This window comes from Nematostella vectensis, chromosome 9, assembly GCF_932526225.1.
Source record: "Nematostella vectensis chromosome 9, jaNemVect1.1, whole genome shotgun sequence".
Classification (NCBI taxonomy): Eukaryota; Metazoa; Cnidaria; class Anthozoa; order Actiniaria; family Edwardsiidae; genus Nematostella; species Nematostella vectensis.
The window spans coordinates 4,922,845-4,942,231 of record NC_064042.1 but is presented as its reverse complement, the minus strand read 5'-3'; the positions used below and the strand labels follow the sequence as shown (position 1 = coordinate 4,942,231).

At 37.9% G+C, this 19,387-nt stretch overlaps 2 protein-coding genes across 5 annotated transcripts; one reads left to right on the top strand and one right to left on the bottom strand.

The window, feature by feature from the left end:
- The first annotated feature begins 204 nt into the window (after nt 1-204).
- LOC5510960 (centrosomal AT-AC splicing factor) lies at nt 205-9,404 on the top strand. 2 transcript variants are annotated; one of them, XM_048732363.1, is made up of 13 exons: nt 205-392; nt 523-686; nt 2,478-2,576; nt 2,794-2,860; nt 3,221-3,274; nt 4,510-4,598; nt 4,998-5,042; nt 5,338-5,396; nt 6,765-6,931; nt 7,398-7,458; nt 8,010-8,091; nt 8,850-8,900; nt 9,246-9,404. In XM_048732363.1, the coding sequence occupies exons 1-13, from the start codon at nt 252-254 to the stop codon at nt 9,295-9,297; spliced, it is 1,131 nt and encodes a 376-aa protein (XP_048588320.1). In that variant the 5' UTR covers nt 205-251; the 3' UTR covers nt 9,298-9,404. The 2 variants fall into 2 exon arrangements, with proteins under 2 accessions (XP_048588320.1, XP_048588321.1); XM_048732364.1 differs by lacking the exon at nt 9,246-9,404 and having other exon boundaries at nt 8,850-8,904.
- A 91-nt stretch (nt 9,405-9,495) lies between these two features.
- Nucleotides 9,496-18,937, bottom strand: LOC5510989 (upstream stimulatory factor 1). Of its 3 annotated transcripts, XM_048732362.1 has the most exons (6): nt 18,204-18,937; nt 18,038-18,131; nt 14,533-14,591; nt 14,025-14,137; nt 12,987-13,170; nt 9,496-11,081 (listed from the first exon to the last, which is right to left on the bottom strand). In XM_048732362.1, exons 1-6 carry the CDS (start codon nt 18,889-18,891, stop codon nt 11,068-11,070), a joined length of 1,152 nt encoding a protein of 383 aa, XP_048588319.1. In that variant the 5' UTR covers nt 18,892-18,937; the 3' UTR covers nt 9,496-11,067. The 3 variants fall into 3 exon arrangements, with proteins under 3 accessions (XP_048588319.1, XP_032236100.2, XP_032236101.2); XM_032380209.2 differs by lacking the exon at nt 9,496-11,081 and having other exon boundaries at nt 12,874-13,170; nt 18,204-18,936; XM_032380210.2 differs by lacking the exon at nt 9,496-11,081 and having other exon boundaries at nt 12,874-13,170; nt 14,043-14,137; nt 18,204-18,936.
- Nucleotides 18,938-19,387: the final 450 nt, after the last annotated feature.

The window sequence follows — 19,387 nt, the reverse complement described above, 5'->3', positions numbered from 1 at the left end:
CGGTTAATGAAACAATTCATAGGCCAAGCCCGTTTGAACAACAGTAAACAGTTGAATCGACTGTTACATTTTCTAGTTTGTCGTTATGAAAGAAATTTTGACAAATTCTTAAACTAAGTATTGACAAAAGATGTCAAATATTTTTAAACAACAAATATTTACCGAAATTATGTAGCCTTTTATTTTTTTTCTCGGGGCCCCTGTGGTAGAATTCTGTCGAGAAATGCACTACGGGTACAATAGTTTTCAAGATGGCGGATGAGGAGGAAAGTCTCAGAGATTTTGCGTTTTGTATTCTCTGTCGCAAGAATCACAACCAAGGAAGAAAGCACGTTTACTCCAGAAAACACAAAACAAATTTAGATAGGGTATTGAATAAGTTTGCTAAAAAGGTTGGTTATCGAATTTGTGTGATGTAGAAAAAAAATGTACGAACTTACTTAAGCAATACTTAAAAGAAAGCTACTGCTTCATTCCAAACTCTTTGCGACTTTGGAAACATCTATTTGTTGTAACTTGCAGATTGACGAAGTAAGAGAGTATCTCTCAAAACCTGCAGTGGAAAATGGAGAGTTAGAACCAGGGGCTCATTTCTGGTGTCACTTTTGTGCAAGAGATGTCAGCAAACACGTTACTAATCGTGAGGTGTCAATCACTTATGGCGGGGTCTTTGAACACCTAGCAAGGTCAATGATTACTCTCAAAAACATCATTAATACAATCGCACCCCAGAAAATATGATAGGTTTTGATTTCTAAAAAAAATTACAACAAAAATATCTCAGGTATTTTATATGTTAGATGATGATCACCAGTGTTGGGTGAGATTTAGGGTGTTTCAGCATGAGTTACAGGGCCATAGCAGGGGGTTGGGCACTGGGAGCATGTGTCCAACCCCAATATATTTTATTCTCAAAAATTATAAGAAAATGACTGTGCCCCCCATATATTTTCTTGATTATTGTTTTTGTATTGTACCCCCCCCCATCTTAAGTAGCCTGCTGTACCCCCCCCATCTTAAGTAGCCTGCTGTACCCCCCCCATCTTAAGGAGCCTGCTGTACCCCCCCCCCCCATCTGCTACGGCTTTGAGTTAAGACTTGAAAATGACAGCTCATGGTTGAATAAATGTACAAAAGGGGGAGTCTTGTTCTGAGGAATAAAGTCCTTCCTGTATCAACCATAAATGTAATAACACCCATAAATGTTATAACAACCATAAATGTAATAACACATCACCCATAAATGTTATAACAACCATAAATGTAATAACACGTCACCCATAAATGTTATAACAACCATAAATATAAGAACACATTGCCCATAAATGTAATAAACTGTCAACCATAAATGTAAGACCACGTCACCCATAAATGTTATAAACCATGTTAACCATAAATGTAATAACACGTCACCCATAAATGTTATAACTTATAATTTTGACTCAAACGACCAATATTAGACAACCAAACTTGGCTGTCATGTAGGTGTCAAGGGGGGTGCAACGATATGTCAACTGAGCATGATGTCATCGGTGACATCACTAAAACGGCAATACTCGTATCTCATCATAGAAACATCATAAGGCGGTCTAACTTGGCAGATGTCATGTAGGTGTCAAGGGGGGTGCAACTATTTGTCAACTCGGCATGACGTCATCTACGACGTCACCAAAACAGCAATACTTATATCTATCATCATAGAATCATCATGAGGCGGTCTAACTTGGCAGATGTCATGTAGGTGTCAAGGGGGGTGCAACAATATGGTGCCTTGGCATGACGTCATAGATGACGTCACTAAAAACAGCAATACTCATATCTTATCATAGAAACATTATAGGGCGGTCTAACCTCGCAGATGTCATGTAGGTGTCAAGGGGGGTGCAACGATATGGTGCCTCGGCATGACGTCATCGGTGACGTCACTAAAAACGGCAATACTCTTATCTCATCATAGAAACATCATAAGGCGGTCTAACTTGGCAGATGTCATGTAGGTGTCAAGGGGGGGGGGTGAAACTACATCTCAACTCAGCATGACGTCATCGATGCCGTCACTAAAACGGCAATACTCATATCTCATCATAGAAACATCATAAGGCAGTCTAGCTTGGCAGATGTCATGTAGGTGTCAAGGGGGTTGCAACGATATGTCAACTGAGAATCTGCAGTCACCAAGTTCTTTTTCTGCCAAAATTTTACGGTGCTTTCCTACAAACTTGGTATTCGATTCATTGTTTAGACGCTGTGAATTATTTACTGCATAGTGTGTACGGGTAAAATGATCGTTTTATTTCCTTTAGACATAATAAGGATTACGTTTAGAACTATGAAATAATGATGGAATATGCATTCTTTCTGGAATGAATGCACAACAAGCCGCGAAGCCGTGGGTGACTGTTATTACATTTATGGTTGTTATAACGTTTATGGGTGTTATTACATTTATGGGTGATATCAGTCATATTCCTTTGCAGTGAGGAACACATCAAGAAGCTTCACAAGTTTTTCAGGGAGCATGGAGCTGATAAAGATCTCAAGTCTAAATTTACGATTGAAAAAGAAAAATTTGAAAGGTTCTGTTCTTTTATTATTATTGTATATTCTTATCATGTTATTATTAGGATCATCATTATTATCAAAATTTTAATGGTTTAATGGTCCTTCAATAAGAAATTTTCCATTTCTTGTGCACCACTTGTGGTACGGACCAGAGTGATTTCTAGGGTTTTGCTTGCTTGATAGCACTTAGCATTGTTAGCTTATCCCATCCTTTTGTCATTCTTGTCACAGATACAAAATTAAAGTTGATGAGAAACTGCAAGAATATGAAAATCTAGTGGAGGACAAGAGAAAAGAGGTCTGTCTGTGTCCCGCCAAGGGGGTATTTATAAACTTTGGGTTCTTTTATTTGGATTTCACATTTTTCATTGTGGGAAGAAGAACTTCTTTAAAAATAAAACAGGACTCTGTGTCTTTCCAGGGAAGTTTCTCAGTTTTAGTTAAGAATTTTGATCAACCACTCCTTCGTTATTTTTTATAGCAGTTCATTTGCACCAAAGCATCAAATAGCCATCCATCTCAGTATCTCAATCACTTGCTTGAATGAATCAATGGAAATTGATTCTTTGAGTGGATCAGTATTGTTAGAGAGTAAAATGGAGGCATGGTTTGTATCCTTTATTATGATTATTCTAGGAATTTTCACTCTTTCCTTCAGGAAGCTGAGTCAATAAAGAAAATGGAGGCAGTACAGCATCAAATCTGTCTACAGGTCTGTTGTTATCATCAACAGCCCACCACTGAGTATCCAAAAAGATATAATTTGAAACATTTGTATAGGTGTAGCATTTCTATAGAGCAAATATCTAGTGTTCATGGTGTCATTGCCACATGCAGGCCAGCAAGGGGGGGGGGGGGGGAGCGGCCTATTTGGTTGTTTTTAAGATTAGTATTTTTCGAAAAAAAAACCTCTAGTCAAGTGTTGAATGACTCAAGGCAAGTCAAGTGCAGCTTGAGAATGTCTTGACTGTCAAGTGGAAACACAGGCTTCTATTGGCCACAGTATACACTTGGACTTTTAAAGAGGATCCTTAAAATGTAGGCACCTCTTTCACACCAAACCCAGCCTCTTGACATGTCTCACTGCAGTAACCCACCGCTAGTTACAGACTGCTCTAGGCAGTCTACAATCAGAAGTCTGCATAAGGTGTCACTGGTTTTATTTACTTTTTGTGGTGTTGATGTCCTTTTATCCTGCAACACCATGTATTGACATCTTTGATTTTTGTGGTAAAAAGCTCCTACTATTCTGCTATACCAAATGTATATTTAACATTATTTACACTTTGTGGTAGAAAGCTTCTTATTTTGCTATACCAATTGTATATTGACATATTTACTCAGTTTTATTGTGCTATACCAAGTGTATAATATTGACATATTTACTCAGTTTTATTGTGCTATACCAATTGTCTATTGACATATTTACTCAGTTTTATTGTGCTATACCAATTGTATATTGACATATTTACTCAGTTTTATTTTGCTATACCAAGTGTATATTGGCATATTTACTCAGTTTTATTTTGCTATACCAAGTGTATAAAGACATATTTACTTAGTTTTATTTTGCTATACCAAGTGTATACTTAGTTTTGTTGTGCTATACCAATTGTATATTGACATATTTACTCAGTTTTATTGTGCTATACCAATTGTATATTGACATATTTACTCAGTTTTATTTTGCTATACCAAGTGTATATTGGCATATTTGCTCAGTTTTATTTTGTTATACCAAGTGTATATTGACATATTTACTCAGTTTTATTGTGCTATACCAATTGTATATTGACATATTTACTCAGTTTTATTGTGCTATACCAATTGTATATTGACATATTTACTCAGTTTTATTTTGCTATACCAATTGTATATTGGCATATTTACTCAGTTTTATTGTGCCATACCAAGTGCTTTTTTCATCCTGAACATATATTGACTCAGCCTCCTCAGAATGAAGCTCTGCTGCCTTCATTTGTGGTGTACAACACAGTACAGAATGAACTAGGAATACTACAGAACCCCACTGGATGGTTTGTACCCATATCTGCTCTGTCAGTCTGTCCATCTTCTTTCAATCGTATGTCTGTCTATAACAAAATCAGTGCCCACATATTTAAGTGAGCTACTCACAAAGAAAAGCTTCAGAAACAATCCCAAAACATGCCAGTGTAGACATATATGATGCCTTGTATTCCTCAAACTCAATATAACAAAGAATGTTAGCATATTCCCATTGCATATCAAAACATCTCAGTCAATGTCCATTTAGAAATAAGCTATTTTAAGAATGTGTTTCAAAATACTAATTACTACACACCCAACTGTCTGTCATCTGTCAGCCTTCCCATCAATGTCTTTGTCACAGTGAGATTGGCCAAATCAATTCATTTATTACTTGTATGACACTCACTTGTTTTTTTCGTAACTAGGCATGAGGGTCAAAGGGTCTGGGGTGGAGGAATCCATAAATACAGGTACATCACTAGATTCTATTTTGTAAGCAAAATCACTACTTGGATATTTGTATGATATACTTCCCTTATTGTTTTGCTTGTAAGCATATGTCAAAAGTGTGGACTGTTTTATTGTAAATTGCATCCTTTTATTAGGCTGTCAATTTATGAAAAGGCCCCTAAATTATGTGTTTTGAGAATGTAAATACACAAAACTATCAATATTATGGCCTTTGTATGTAATAATAATAGCAATAATAATATATAAGGTACCGTAAAATTGTGGATTTTGAGAAAGTTTCAATTCTTGAAATAGACATGGATCCAGCCAGTGGTATCCCTGGGAGATGGATCTCGCTGATGGTGCTCCTTCTGGTATGTAGCCATGGTTACTTTATAGGAGATCAGTACAAATCAGTAGACAATTTTACTTAAATTTATTTAATAATTTATTTTTACATAATAAAGTTCAAGAATCTTCCTTACACATTGCTTATGGTTTTGTTGATCAATTAACCATTTGACTACTTACGCGAAAACGTACCTTAGGGTTTTCCGCGAGTTTGGGCGAACTCGCACCCGCTTTGTGGAACGCTGGCGCCCGTTTTGCGGTATGCTTGTGCCTATCTTGCGGAACTCTCGCGCCTTGACTAGCTAAACACAACTCGCAGGTTTTATCTCATATACGACACAGAATAGCGACTAACAATTAGATCCTTAGTCGGTACAACAATTTTTTTGATGCATTGAAAGTTATGACGTGTCAATTTTCTGACCGATGTCAAACTGGCGAAGTAGATATCAAGCTATCCCTCAAGAGGAAATTGGTAATAGCGCAATTGTCTTGATGTAGCAACTTTGCTCAAATACTTGCATTATTGTGTCTAAATACTATTCTGATTTTTATTTTTTATATCCTGGGAGAGCCCTCTTCTAACAAATAGAGCTTAGAAGATGTTATTGCGTTTCACCAACTTTGGAAATCGATAGATTTAGCCCTTTTGCTGTTTGTTACCTTTTGCCATTTGCTTGCCACTTGACAACGAAAGGCTCGTGCCCGTTTTGCAAAAGCTAGCGTCTGACTCGTGGACCGCTCGTGCCCTTCTCGCCAAATGCTCATGCTTATCTCACGGAATGCTAGCGCCTATCTTGCCAAATGCTCGCGCCTATCTTGCCAAATGCTCGTGCTTATCTCGCCAAATGCTCGTGCCTATCTTGCCAAATGCTCGTGCCTATCTTGCCAAATGCTCGCGCCTATCTTGCCAAATGCTAGCACCTATCTTGCCAAATGCTCGCGCCTATCTTGCCAAATGCTCGCGCCTATCTTGCCAAATGCTCGCGCCTATCTTGCCAAATGCTCGTGCTTATCTCATCAAATGCTCGCTCCTGTTTCGTGGAACACCTGTTTTGCAGATTCGAAAGGCTCTAAGGTATGTTTTCGCGTGAGTCATCACATTTTTAGTATTTTTATATTATATTTTTAGTGAAATCTCGTGTTACATAGAAGGAAAAAGGTTGCCTAAATAAAAGATCAACTAAATTAATTAGGTAATTAGGTATTCTAATTTTACTCCCACTTAGGATAGGGTAAACTTTCATGCCCGAAATAATAAGCAATGTGTAAATTATAAAACTGTGCTTTAAGATGGTTATTTTAAATTTCTTCACATAATTTGTCTTATAATAATTTGTCTGAATGAAAACAAGCATGGACGTGCCATTTATCATATCGTTTTATTTCAGGTTCTAGTATGTTGTCTGGTCATGCCATACGTGCTTCTGATAGTGAGCCAGAGGCTACATTTAGCAGTGATCTTACTGTCATCAGTATACCTAACTTGCCAGGGGTCAAGGGTAACGTCCACACAGGTGCCACGCCCCCATGGCTCAGGGACGATGACAATGACCAGGTAGGCGGAGCACCAGGTCTAACAATTATCTTAGAATTGATGTTTTCAATAACAATATATACCTATTTTCTAAATAATTTTTCACACCAGATGTCTCATAACCTGCAGTGCTTCATGGGTATTAAATAAATATGCAAAGAAGTGAAAGTAAAAACACAATTCAGGCTTCAAAAGCTGTAGCATTTTTTTTGGTTTCTGTAAACATTCAAACAGTTCTCAGAATTTTACCATTTATATTTTCCCTTGTTGAAGTAGGTTTATTTAAAAGACTTGCAGAGCCATAGATAGCCACATTTATTAATTCAATTATTAAATATTTAAGAGGTTTACCCAAACCAGCAGATTAAAATGGGTATTTTCATATGATTTTTATTTTTCTAGGACTAGTATTCCTTGGGTAAACCATATATCCAGAGCTATACACTAAAACTATGTAAAATCATAAAAATTAAAACTTTGTTTTCAGTCCTTACCAAATGATGCAGGACCTCAGATTGGACCTTCACTTGAAGCATTCCAGAAATTTGGTATGCATACAAGTATAGGACGGCATTACAATGACATAAATAAAATTGGACTAATTTTGATGTGACTTTCTGTAAAGTTTTGTTGAAATTTGTAACTTTTGTCCCAGCATTCATAAATAGCATGAGTAAAGTCAAGGAAAAATTCCAAAAGCATGGGGGTGTGCATTTTAGCCTTATGATATTCATGTTTCGAGTAGGGAAAATCAGTCTGGAATGCAAGGAGCAGACATATGTTGTACAAAATCCTGACCTCTTGAGTATCTTTTCTCGGTGTGCATGCACAAGGTTTTTCCATCACAACTAGTATGCCATGACTGACAATTTGTTTTGTGGATCTAGGATGGCTTGCCCTTGATTTCTACAACTTGAAATTTTGACAGAATGAAATGGGATCAAAAAATATAACAAATTACTAACCACAATATGTTTAATTATATTATTTTTGGCCCTGTTGCCATTAAGGGTGTTGTCTCCCTTTTGATAATCCTGGATCTGATCCAACCACAAAACTTGCACAAATCCTAAATCTGGTTTCTCTTACTAACTTGCAGCACAAAACCGGAACAAATTGAAGCAAAACCCCAACAGAGTTGGTGCTAACTTCAACAGAGAGCAAGATACTAGTGACGAATGGTAAGAAAGAGATAGCATTACATACATGGGTGGGCACAAATGCTTTACCATACAGGTACCTGGGGGTACTGCCCCCCTTCCTCCCCCTCCCAGCAAATCCTGGGTACACACTACAAAACATAGTACACATTTTATTATGATAATTGTTAGGCTGAGTTAATAAATTTTAATTTTAATGTTAAGCCCATCGAAGTCCATTAAGTCCAGCTAGGCCCTACAATGCTTGCTAGCACTGATGGAAAATCATTTCTAGATAGCAGTGCTATGATGTGGTTTGCAAACATTAATAGTTCACAAAAGGAAATGATTGTTTGCTTTATTTTGGCATTTTCCACCAAAGGGATTCTCTTGATACTTTTGGTATGCATATCACACTATGCAACAAGAGAGAATCTATAGTAAGGGATGCAATGTTGAGTGATAGATTTCATTCACTGAGTACTGCTGTTTTTAGTTTGGTTGCAGCGGTTTGTAGTGTCAGCGTTACGTGAGTGGCACTGAAAATGACTGAAAGCAGACTATGCTGTTTTGGATCTCAAAATACAGGAGGGAAGCTTGATACTGAGTTATTAAGAAAAAAATTTTTGGTAGGAGGGGGGTGAAGGGGACAGCCATGCCTTAACTTGCCATTTCCTTATAACTACCCCCCCCCCCCCCCCCTTCTCATTGGCACTGGTGAGCCTTTCCTTGTTAGAAGACATAGATTATTCATGATTACCAGACTGTTTTCAAAGCTATTAAATCCTTGGTCTCAACAGGCTTCCATCATTTGGTCGTCTATGGAACCAGGGCCCTCGCTGGCAATCTCGGTAAGATGTAGATGTTATATAGTATGACATTGAGTGATATGTCCTCAAACTGTATGAAAAAAATACAAAAAAGGAAAATAATCATGAGGGAGCAGAGGAACAGACATGAAAATCCTCCAGGCCCTCTCATTTCCCCCCTACCATAATTGCCAGAATAAGCGCCTCTCCAAATAAAAGATATTATTGGCAAGTCAGTGAACTTTTGTCCATTTCTTTAGTGATTGATTTAAACATGGCTTTGAATGCCTAGAAGGCAATGTTTGAGAACTGCAAATTTCCTTGCAAAATGAGCAAAGACCTATCTATGCTGTAATGCTTGTCTCAACAGTTTATGCTTCTTTATAGGCATGAATATCGCAGAGAAAAAACAAGTGGGAAAAAGCACAAGAAACACTAGAAATGCAATACATTTTTTTACCTAAAATATCCACTGTATCCAGAGGCAGGGAAATAGAACCTAATGTAAGTATAAAGAAGTATTTTAATAAAAAATCAATGACTGCTTATTTGACTATTTGGGGAGGAGGGGGTTTGGAGTCATGGCAAGGCTTGGGCACTTGCTCTCAGAAGCCACACGCTAAAAAAAACAATTTTCAATATTTAACATTTTTTTAATTTATTTCTTTATTTGATAAGTACAAATCACATCTCATCGGCTTTAGAAAGAAGATCAACAGACTCATTTACTAAAGTATAAGGATTTCTAATCACTACACATAATGATATACTAATAAAAGAAATACATATGAACATAAATTATTTTATTTTTTACCTCATCTCAGTTTAGCAATCTTGAAAATAGGGGGATAACACATCTGATGTAACATCACCCCTAAGCGCTAGTTGACAGCTAAGACTACTAGCAAGTGGAAGTATTAATTTCCAAAATTTAGCCTGGTTTACACTTTCGAGCTTTATTTGGGTTACATTTAGCTCGATTTCCTTGTTAAAGGATAGACAAATTTGTTATGGACAACCAGGGCATGGATTTATCAGGACATGATCTGCCTTGTACAACTGAGGTAAAAAGATTAAGTCCATGGACATTTGTCATGTGGAACAAGTTTTAGATAAGTGAAATAGAAATGTCCAGCGAGGGTTTACAGTAATATTTATATACAAGGAATAAAAGATACTTGGCGTAAGCATATAGTCTATATATTCACATTATACTATCCAAAAAATATACACTAGATTTCTTTACTATCATAATGAAAAGTCCTTTTATCTGTAGTAGTTTTCTTTTTTCAGATGTTGAAATCAGGGAACACTAATGAAATATGATAATCTAAAATGGACAAGATGGAGGTAAAATCCATCATAAATACTTGCTAAACAGCAACTGCATTTATAGCAGTAACTATATTCATAGCAACATAAGGTTTGTTCTCATGGTTCCCACTAGGACATACGCATAAGCCCAACACAAGGAATAACCAAACACAAGTGGAAGAAAATAAAAAGTTGTGCTTTCTTGCTTGTGTTCCAGTGAAAACCAAGCTAACAACTACAGACTTTTTACTTGTCACTCTATTATTACTTTATGAACTGAAAGAAGTACTCCAATGGCTGGTGTCTCGCACATTACACTGAGTAAAGAACTCTAAGCAATTATGTTCCACAGAACTGTTGTCAAAGCATTATTTCTATGTATCTATCTATATCTATATATATATATATCATCCGTTATCTACCAAGCTACTGTAACAAGAAAGGACAACAACACCTCCGAAACCTACGTAGGACTAACCGAGAACGAATTCAAGACAAGATATAGAAACCACACCGCCTCATTCCGACACGCTAAACACAGAAACTCGACCGGAGCCTTAAAGACAACAACATAGAACACATTATTTCATGGAGCCCTCGACTTCGCCGCTGACTACGACTGCATCACCCATCCATCAGCCAAGAACTCCTAAACAGAGCGCTCGACTTCGCCGCTGACCACGACTGCATCACCCATCCATCAGCCAAGAACTCCTAAACAGAGCCCTCGACTTCGCCGCTGACTATGGCTGCATCACCCATCCATCAGCCAAGAACTCCTAAACAGAGCGCTCGACTTCGCCGCTGACTACGACTGCATCACCCATCCATCAGCCAAGAACTCCTAAACAGAGCGCTCGACTTCGCCGCTGACTACAGCTGCATCACCCATCCATCAGCCAAGAACTCCTAAACAGAGATTTGAATGGCTGTTATGATGAAATTCCTTTTCTACAAACCAAGATATCTATATATATATATGTAGGGAAAAAAACACGCGAACTACCGTTTCATCTCTACAAGCCTGTTTCGTGGTTGCCCACTCATCAGGAGATTTTAATCACCTGATGCAGTTCGCGTGTTTTTTCCCTACAAACCAAGATATATCCCGCTCTACACCTATGTATTGAGCACTGTTATATGAACGCCTGCACTCACACACATATATATGCTTATTATATATATATATATATATATATAGATCAGTATTGAACGACTCAGTTCATCCAGGTAAATTAGTTTAATACAGTTCTGTTTCGTGGACCAACTGTGAGGTTGGGGATGACGGACTGGCAATAATGAATAAAACACCAAGGAATATTGAAAGAGCGAAAAAGAATATATGCAAGGTCTTTGCGGATAATGGCCTAAAAGTATCAGTTGACACCAATAAGAAGATCGTCAATTTCTTAGATGTAACTTTAGATTTGAACACCGGGAAATTCAAGCCATATTCGAAACCAGAAAATACACCTTTATATGTGCACAGCAAGTCTAATCATCCGCCAAGCATCAAAAGAAACATACCGGAGTCAATCAAAAGGAGACTGTCGGAGATCTCATATGACGAGAACACATTCAATGATGCTGCACCGCAATACCAAGAGGCACTAAGGAAGAGCGGTTACGAATATGAGCTGAAATTCCAGCCAACGCCACAAAGAACAAGCACGCAAAGGCAAAGTCGCAATCGACGAAGGGATGTTGTATGGTTCAACCCGCCTTATAGCAAAAATGTAAGCACTAACATAGGTAGGGAGTTTCTCAAGTTAGTAGATAAGTGTTTCCCTACTGACCACAAGCTTAGGAAGATATTTAATAGAAATACGCTTGAGGTAAGTTATAGCTGCATGCCTAATGTGAAACATATAATAGACGGGCACAATAAGACCATCTTGACGAAGAACGAGCTGCAGCAGACAGAAACGGAGAAAAAGTGCAACTGTAGGAAAAAAAGATAAGTGCCCATTAAATGGCGAGTGCTTAACGCAAGAAATAGTTTATCAAGCTATTGTAAAAACAGAGGAAAAAACCGAAACCTACATAGGCTTAACTGCAAACACGTTCAAAACTAGGTTGGGAAACCATAAGCAGTCATTTAGAAATATAAATAGAAAGAACGACACGGAGCTTAGCAAATGAGTGTGGGAACTCAAAGAGAAGCGAGAGGATTATTCCATAGATTGGAAAGTGCTAGCCAGAGCAAAGGCATACTCAAACAAAACTAAAAGATGCAGTTTGTGCACAACGGAAAAGCACCTTATCATAACTAAACCAAATATGGCAACACTGAATAGGAGAAACGAGCTTGTCTCGACATGTAGGCACAGACGCAAATATATTCTTAGGTTTAACGATTCTATAACAGGCAATAAAGCGCGCACTTGACAATCTTATAACGCGCGCAGTTTGTAACGGTTTGCATCTCACAAAACCATACATAATTTTGTAGACGTACGTCAGTGTTACAGTTGTAAAAAGGTTTAACTGAGGAGTGGAACAACCTTACGGTTGGTCCACAAAACAGAACTGTATTAAACCAATTTACCTGGATGAACTGAGTCGTTCATTACTGATCTACATAAGCTCCTGCAAAGTTGAGCACTATTTTGGCTCAAGGTGAAAACTTCTACTGGATTATATATATGTGTATATAACAGGTTTACTTCCCACTCCCAATCCCGACCAGAGAAGAGGCCTATTTAGAAATATGAATTATAATAGCCAATAGAGGAGAATGGAAGGTAAAGCGAATATTCTATGATCCCTGACTAACTGCCGAGCCTACGGACATGATGGCCTGCAAGTCAATACCATGTTGTTGTAACTGAGCCCGAAGCATTGCGTTTTCTTGTCTCACTTCTTCGTTTTGTTGCCTCAGTAGCTCATTATCTATGGCCAGCTGTTCACTATCCTTGATGGTCTCTGCCATTCTTGCATTTGCTGCTCGGAGATCTGTGATGTAGTCAACAGTTTTGGCAAGAATGCCTCCTTTGCTCTACAAACAATATTTTATTCAGAGATTAAAGGGAGGAAAAAGAAAGCAAAAAATCAATTTGGGGACGCAAAGATACATGTTGAAACAATAAAATAGAATGTAGATAACAGATAATAAACATTAGATGGCAGTGTATTGAAACTCTTAATTTATTATTTTAAGAGTTTGTCTGGTGGTCAGTTAGGGAATTGAGCCGACTATATAGGGCACAAAGTAAACTACCCTGAATTCATTCATATCAGCAGCTAGTGCTTGAGAAATCCGTGTTTATATTAGGGTCAATCAAAGAGCCTTTGTAAGCCACACCTTTCTTATTGTTTCAATCAAATATTTGTAGACAAATTATCAGAACAAGTCTACTGCTTTACTTACAGAATTCAATCGACAATATCGTAACAGCCCAGGCAATTGAACATTCATTGAACATTTATTGAAGAACAGTGAAAAGAGCTGAACACAAAGGGACGGCAAATTGCGAAATCATAAAAGCTTGGCCGCTTTGAAAGCTTTAACTCAAAGCAAAGCTATGTCTATTTGGGCCAGATATAAAACGGAAATGTTATAGAAGGCGGCAAACACTGGAATAATTCTTTTAGATAGAAAGAATGTCAACTTTGGCCGTGAAAGTCGTGACATTTTGATGCGAAAGTGACTTGACGCTAGTTTTGTTGTGCATACTTAAATAAAAGTAGAAGTAGAAGATTATCAGAACAAGTTGCCTGCTGTACTTACAGAATTCAATTGACAATATCATAACAGCTCAGGCAATGGAAAATTCAGGGGATGGAAAATAATGCTGTATCACACAAAATAGCTGCTGACAAAGGCTCTTTAATAATCAAGTAACAGTCTACCTGAGATGTCATCTCTACCTGTCCAGTCTTTGTTTGGTCACTAGAGCAGTCTGGGACCACCTTAGCAAGCTTTGTTATCCAGCCATTGATCTTATCTCTTCTCCGCCTTTCAACTGTGATAGAGAAAAAATAATAGTTAGTGAAAAACATTACACTTCTAATCTTTTTTTGGAAATTATCACATTTTGTTCTCAAAGCTTCTGATGTCAAATACAAAAATGAATCAGGGGACTTTTTGAGAGGCAAACTCAAAGCAAAATAAACACAAAAATGGCTGCGTCTATCAAGCCAGAGAGTGACAAAATATCTTTCAACGAAAATACACCGATCCTGACAATCATAAGTGCTAGAATAAGTTTTCCATAGGCTGGAGTGTATACAAGTCATCAACCCCAAAAAGTCAAATGATTTCTTAGTGCATGTCATTCATTATTCCATGCTAGAGTCATTTCATAAGCCAGGACAGATTTTGTGGATATCTAGGAATACCTAGGATAGAATTGAATACCTTCATTGTGTGTTGCTCTACGCTTCTCATCTCTTGCACCTCTTGGTCCCTCAAGTTTGCTGCAATGGGAACAATAATATTTACATTTAATCATCTCATGATCTTAAACCGACCGAGCAGAGACGGCACCTCTAGTCAATGAAATGCGGGCTTCGAGGGACAAACTAGGTTTCTGGTCACACTTTGAAGTGTGACAAGCTTGCTATGCACGGTTGCAATCGGTAGTGAGCATGCGCCAGCTCGCATGAGAAACAAGATCAAGATGGTGGTCATTAATCAACGGCAATACTGGCAGTTTTATTGGAAGGGAAAGCATCTTCAACTATAACGAAGCTTCTTAAGGTAGGTTAGGATGTATTGTATATTGCTACTTTCTACCAGCTTGAGATTTTCTTTGATTACTACTGAATAGGAACAAAAATGACAGGGATTACCTGCTAGAACCGAGCAGATTGAAACCTTGATTGATTAGCTTCTTATCAGGGAGAGAAATACAACAAATATAACTTATATACAGAAGTGAAGTATATTTTCTTGATTCTCAGTATCTTGGAACTAAGCCTACAGCATGGAAGTTACTTTAATTAATTATTAGTATGCACAGATTTATAATTTGATTTTGGATGGTTAGTAGACTGTTTTGATAGAACCTTTGCATTATCAGGTCGCCTTATCATTTCTGTTTTCCATTTCATTCTACAAAATGTATTTGGGTCACACATGTTTACTGCCACACTGATGAATTGCTTAATTTGAGGAATCAAATGGTTACCACAAAAGTAATACATGTGTAGGTCTTTCCAGTGAGAGTTTCGTTAAATTCACTTTGACATTGATAGCTGTCTATAACTACAATTTATTTAATTTCTTAGCAATCACAAAAACAGATAATTAATAGATGTATACAATACAATACAATCCAGGTAATAGAACATGTATAGACCATATGCACACAAATATTCCAGATAAGTTTGTTACATGTGAGAAAAACATCTTTCTCTGATCACAAACCTAGTTTTCTTAGTTGTCAATCATCAGAATGACATATCTTATATATTTAAAGTAATAGAGTAGTAAAATTTGTCTTTGTGTTTCCATCCTGAAGTGCCAATTTGGGTACTACTAGTTTTCATAGTATGAAATGAAATCAAACAGTTATTTAGAGCCGATGTTGTAGTTCCCAGCGCATATAAGTAAAAATAGGTATCCTTAAGTTGTCTTTTTTGTGCATTTTTGTTCCAATGTTCCCTCTTTTCTTTCAGGCATTAAAGATGTGACACCCTTAATGGAAATTATTTTTATTTTCCAAGAACAAGTAGCTATTAAAGAAATGAACTGCTTATGGAAATGTTGGGAACAGAGAATACATAAAAAAAAAGACAGGCCAGGGATCGGACTGGGTGACCAAAGCTGGTCATCACAAAGTGAAAATGCTGTTTTGTGACAAACTGAACGCGGACAACTGAACATTGTTGTTTATGATAAATTTGATCCCCTCCATTGATCCCCAACATTGTGCATACAAAGACACAAATTCCAAATCAAATGGAGATGGTTAATTGAGCATGCAGTATTGAAAATTAATCTGATGATGTTGCCCAGCATTGCATAGAAAAAGCAAAAAATACTACATGGATAGCTAACAGTACCAGAACTGTAACAGCACTGTTTTATTTTGATGCTGCCAGACTTCAGTACAGTTAATACTTCTGTTGCATACAATAAGCCACAAATACTACATGGATATCTAACAGTACCAGAACTGTAATAGCACTGTTTTATTTTGATGCTGCCAGACTTTGAAAAAGAACTTTTGTTCCAATACAGTTAATACTTCTGTTTCAAGATAGATTATATCAACTGCCTATATTGAACACAAGTATAAAGTTGAAGAAATGCAAAGCCCTTTCCACAAAATCTTAAATAAAGAGTAATTAATTAGTGAAAATATAAAATGAAAAATATTGCTGTGATAAAACTACAGTATCATTACTCTTCATACGTTAATAAGTTCACGTATCCCACACTATGCAGTGCAGCTGCCTATTTTTTGTTGTTATTGTTTCTGGTGCTTCATGTAGTAAAAATCATTCTCCTGATGACCATGCTCGATTCTCGAGTGGCATTAATAAAACTTGGAAGAGAAGGGAACCTTGCCGAAAATATATTTGATACACACATGCACATTTGGTGGAACAATAACAGACAAACATTTTTTTCGAAGGAAGAGAGACTGTTTCAAAATAATGCCTCTAAGTAGCTATTGCTCGATATCCAACCGTTTCTATTTTCAACTTTTATGGGTTAACGAGAAAATTATTGAATAGATGTACAATAGATACAAGGACAACACATAAACTTGAGAATAGAGAAGTGACCATAAAAGCTAAGCTATAAATCGGGTCTACTCATCACTGATCGCACGACAGCACTCATACCGGATCAGTAAGCTAGTATTCATATATTCTTCTAACCAATCTCCCTGGATCAGTTCACTGGCTAATGTTGATCCTTTCCGGATTCCGTTTCGCCCTGTTATCAGCCTGAATCAGATTTCATATAAGATTTCATATAGATATTAAACTCTCCAGTACTAAAACATCATTCACATCAAAACATCAAAACACTAGAATATTAGCTTTGGGGAAAAAATACTGTTGTCGCGAAACAAAATATTTAAAAAAATTATTGCAACTGAGGCCACATCTTGCCTACGATCGAGAGACGTGAATTTTGAGGCTTATAATAAGATACTTCAAGATGAAATAAAGAAAAAGCTCGGTTAAATAAAAACTACCAAACAGAAATGTTTCTCCGTGAAGCATATTACAAAAAGGGTTTTAGATAACACAAGATATTAAACGAAATTATCCCCACTTTCGGCAACACACTGATCACATGTTCTAAAGCAAACAGTCACATGGTAGAAGTCGTTCTTTCTCGGCTGTTTTAGTCACATGGGAGAAAAATCTGACATGTGATTGTGCCAGTTCAGGAACAGTCAAATCAAAACAGAGTGGAAGATCTTGAATGAACTTTCAAGAATTAAGGTTTGACAGTACACGTTTGAGAGGTTGAGTTTCTCTCGACAGCTGGTCGAGTTTATTGAAGAACAGTGAAAAGAGCTGAACACAAAGGGACGGTAAATCGCAAAATCATAAAGCTTGGCCGCTTTGAAAGCTTTAACTCGAAGCAAAGCTACGTCTATTTGGGCCAGAACAAAAACGGAAATGTTATAGAAGGCGGCAAAACACTGGAATAATTCTTTTAGACAGAAAGAATGTCAACTATGGCCGTGAAAGTCGTGACATTTTGATGCGAAAGCGACTCGACGCTAGTTTTGTTGTGCATACTTAAATAAAACATGTCAAGCAGAAGATTGTGTGTCAATTTTAAATCCCTTTCTCTCTCTTACAGACATATTAACGTTCGATCGGGACCTCGTCCCTTCTGGATCGTGAAAAGACTAAAAAATAAGCAAATTGATGAAAAAATCAACGCTAACCTCCCGAGTTGATGAGTCCTTGGCGCGATACTACGTTGAGCCCCGGGTCCGCTTTGCATGACATCTTGAGGAGACATCATAACGTAAAATCCTCCTAAAACACGCAAAATCATCATAAAATAAGACTGAGTTAGATAATAGAAAAGGTGAAATCGTAAAAGCTAACCTGTTGCGGTTCCAACAGTTGTTATGGTTTGTGCCTCGGCGGCCATTGTGATTGTTCCTGGGAGATGAGAAGATGGCGATGAGGGCTGCGCGTTCAAAGAGACAGGGACACGAACGGCATATGTGTTGCCGGAATCGAGGGAATCTCCGTGCCCGGCTTGCACAACGCTAGCCCCAGCAGTGCCATCGCTTTGCGAGTGGAAATATGTGAAACGGTTCGCATCGGTAGAGTCCGAGTCGCCGTGGTGTGTGGGACTGGAGCCATTGCTAAAAGGACTCTGAATTACGGTTTGAACCTGCGATCCTTGCGAAGCGAAATTCGTCGGAGTCTCGCTTCGCTCCGAGTTAGGGTCCGCGCTCTGAACATGGACAACTCTGATCTGTTGGCTTCCACCATCGAATCCGGTGCCTTGGACTTGGCCATTTGCGTCAGTACGGTACTGGAATTGGATTGTGTTTGGATCTGCCGCGAAGGCCGCAGTTGGTTGTTGTCCGACGATGGTGTGTTCTTCCCCAGCAGCGGATATAGTTACTGTCACAGTTTCAGGTTCTGGGGAAACTTGAACTTGTTCGTTTGATTTTTGGTCGTGAAGGGATGATTTGTCTGGATCTAAGGCCCCATCGAGCATGTCCAGAGTGGGAGAATTCGAATGCGAAGCGGTGGTCATGGGGTCAAACAAGCTGGTCATGTGAACAACGCTGAAGGAACGACGAAACTGACCACGAGGACAAGAACGCATCACATGATATGTACGTCATTTCACTCCACCTTAGACCGTTGTCCCGAGAGACTGTCAATCACACCAAAGGTCTCGCTCTCAACTCGACACGTGATTGGCCACGTGATAATAGTTGGCACGTATGACGTGACAAATACTTGTTACCCTATCTTTCAAGGTAAATTCAAACAGATCAGCTGATGGAATCAAATTACAGATCAGACTTTACATTATGTACGCACATCGTCATTTTTTCTGGGATCTTTTTGATAAATGGCCAGTCCAGTATACTCGCGAAAAAAGTGATGATACTGTACAACGATTCTAAAACAGGCCACCCTTCAGCCACAGAGAGAGGCGACCATAGCGTCCCCTAAGCAATAAAAAATGCACCCATTAACAAACGTCATTTTAACAATAAGAGGATACGGCAATTAAACGCATAATAAGCTTTTTTTTATTGACA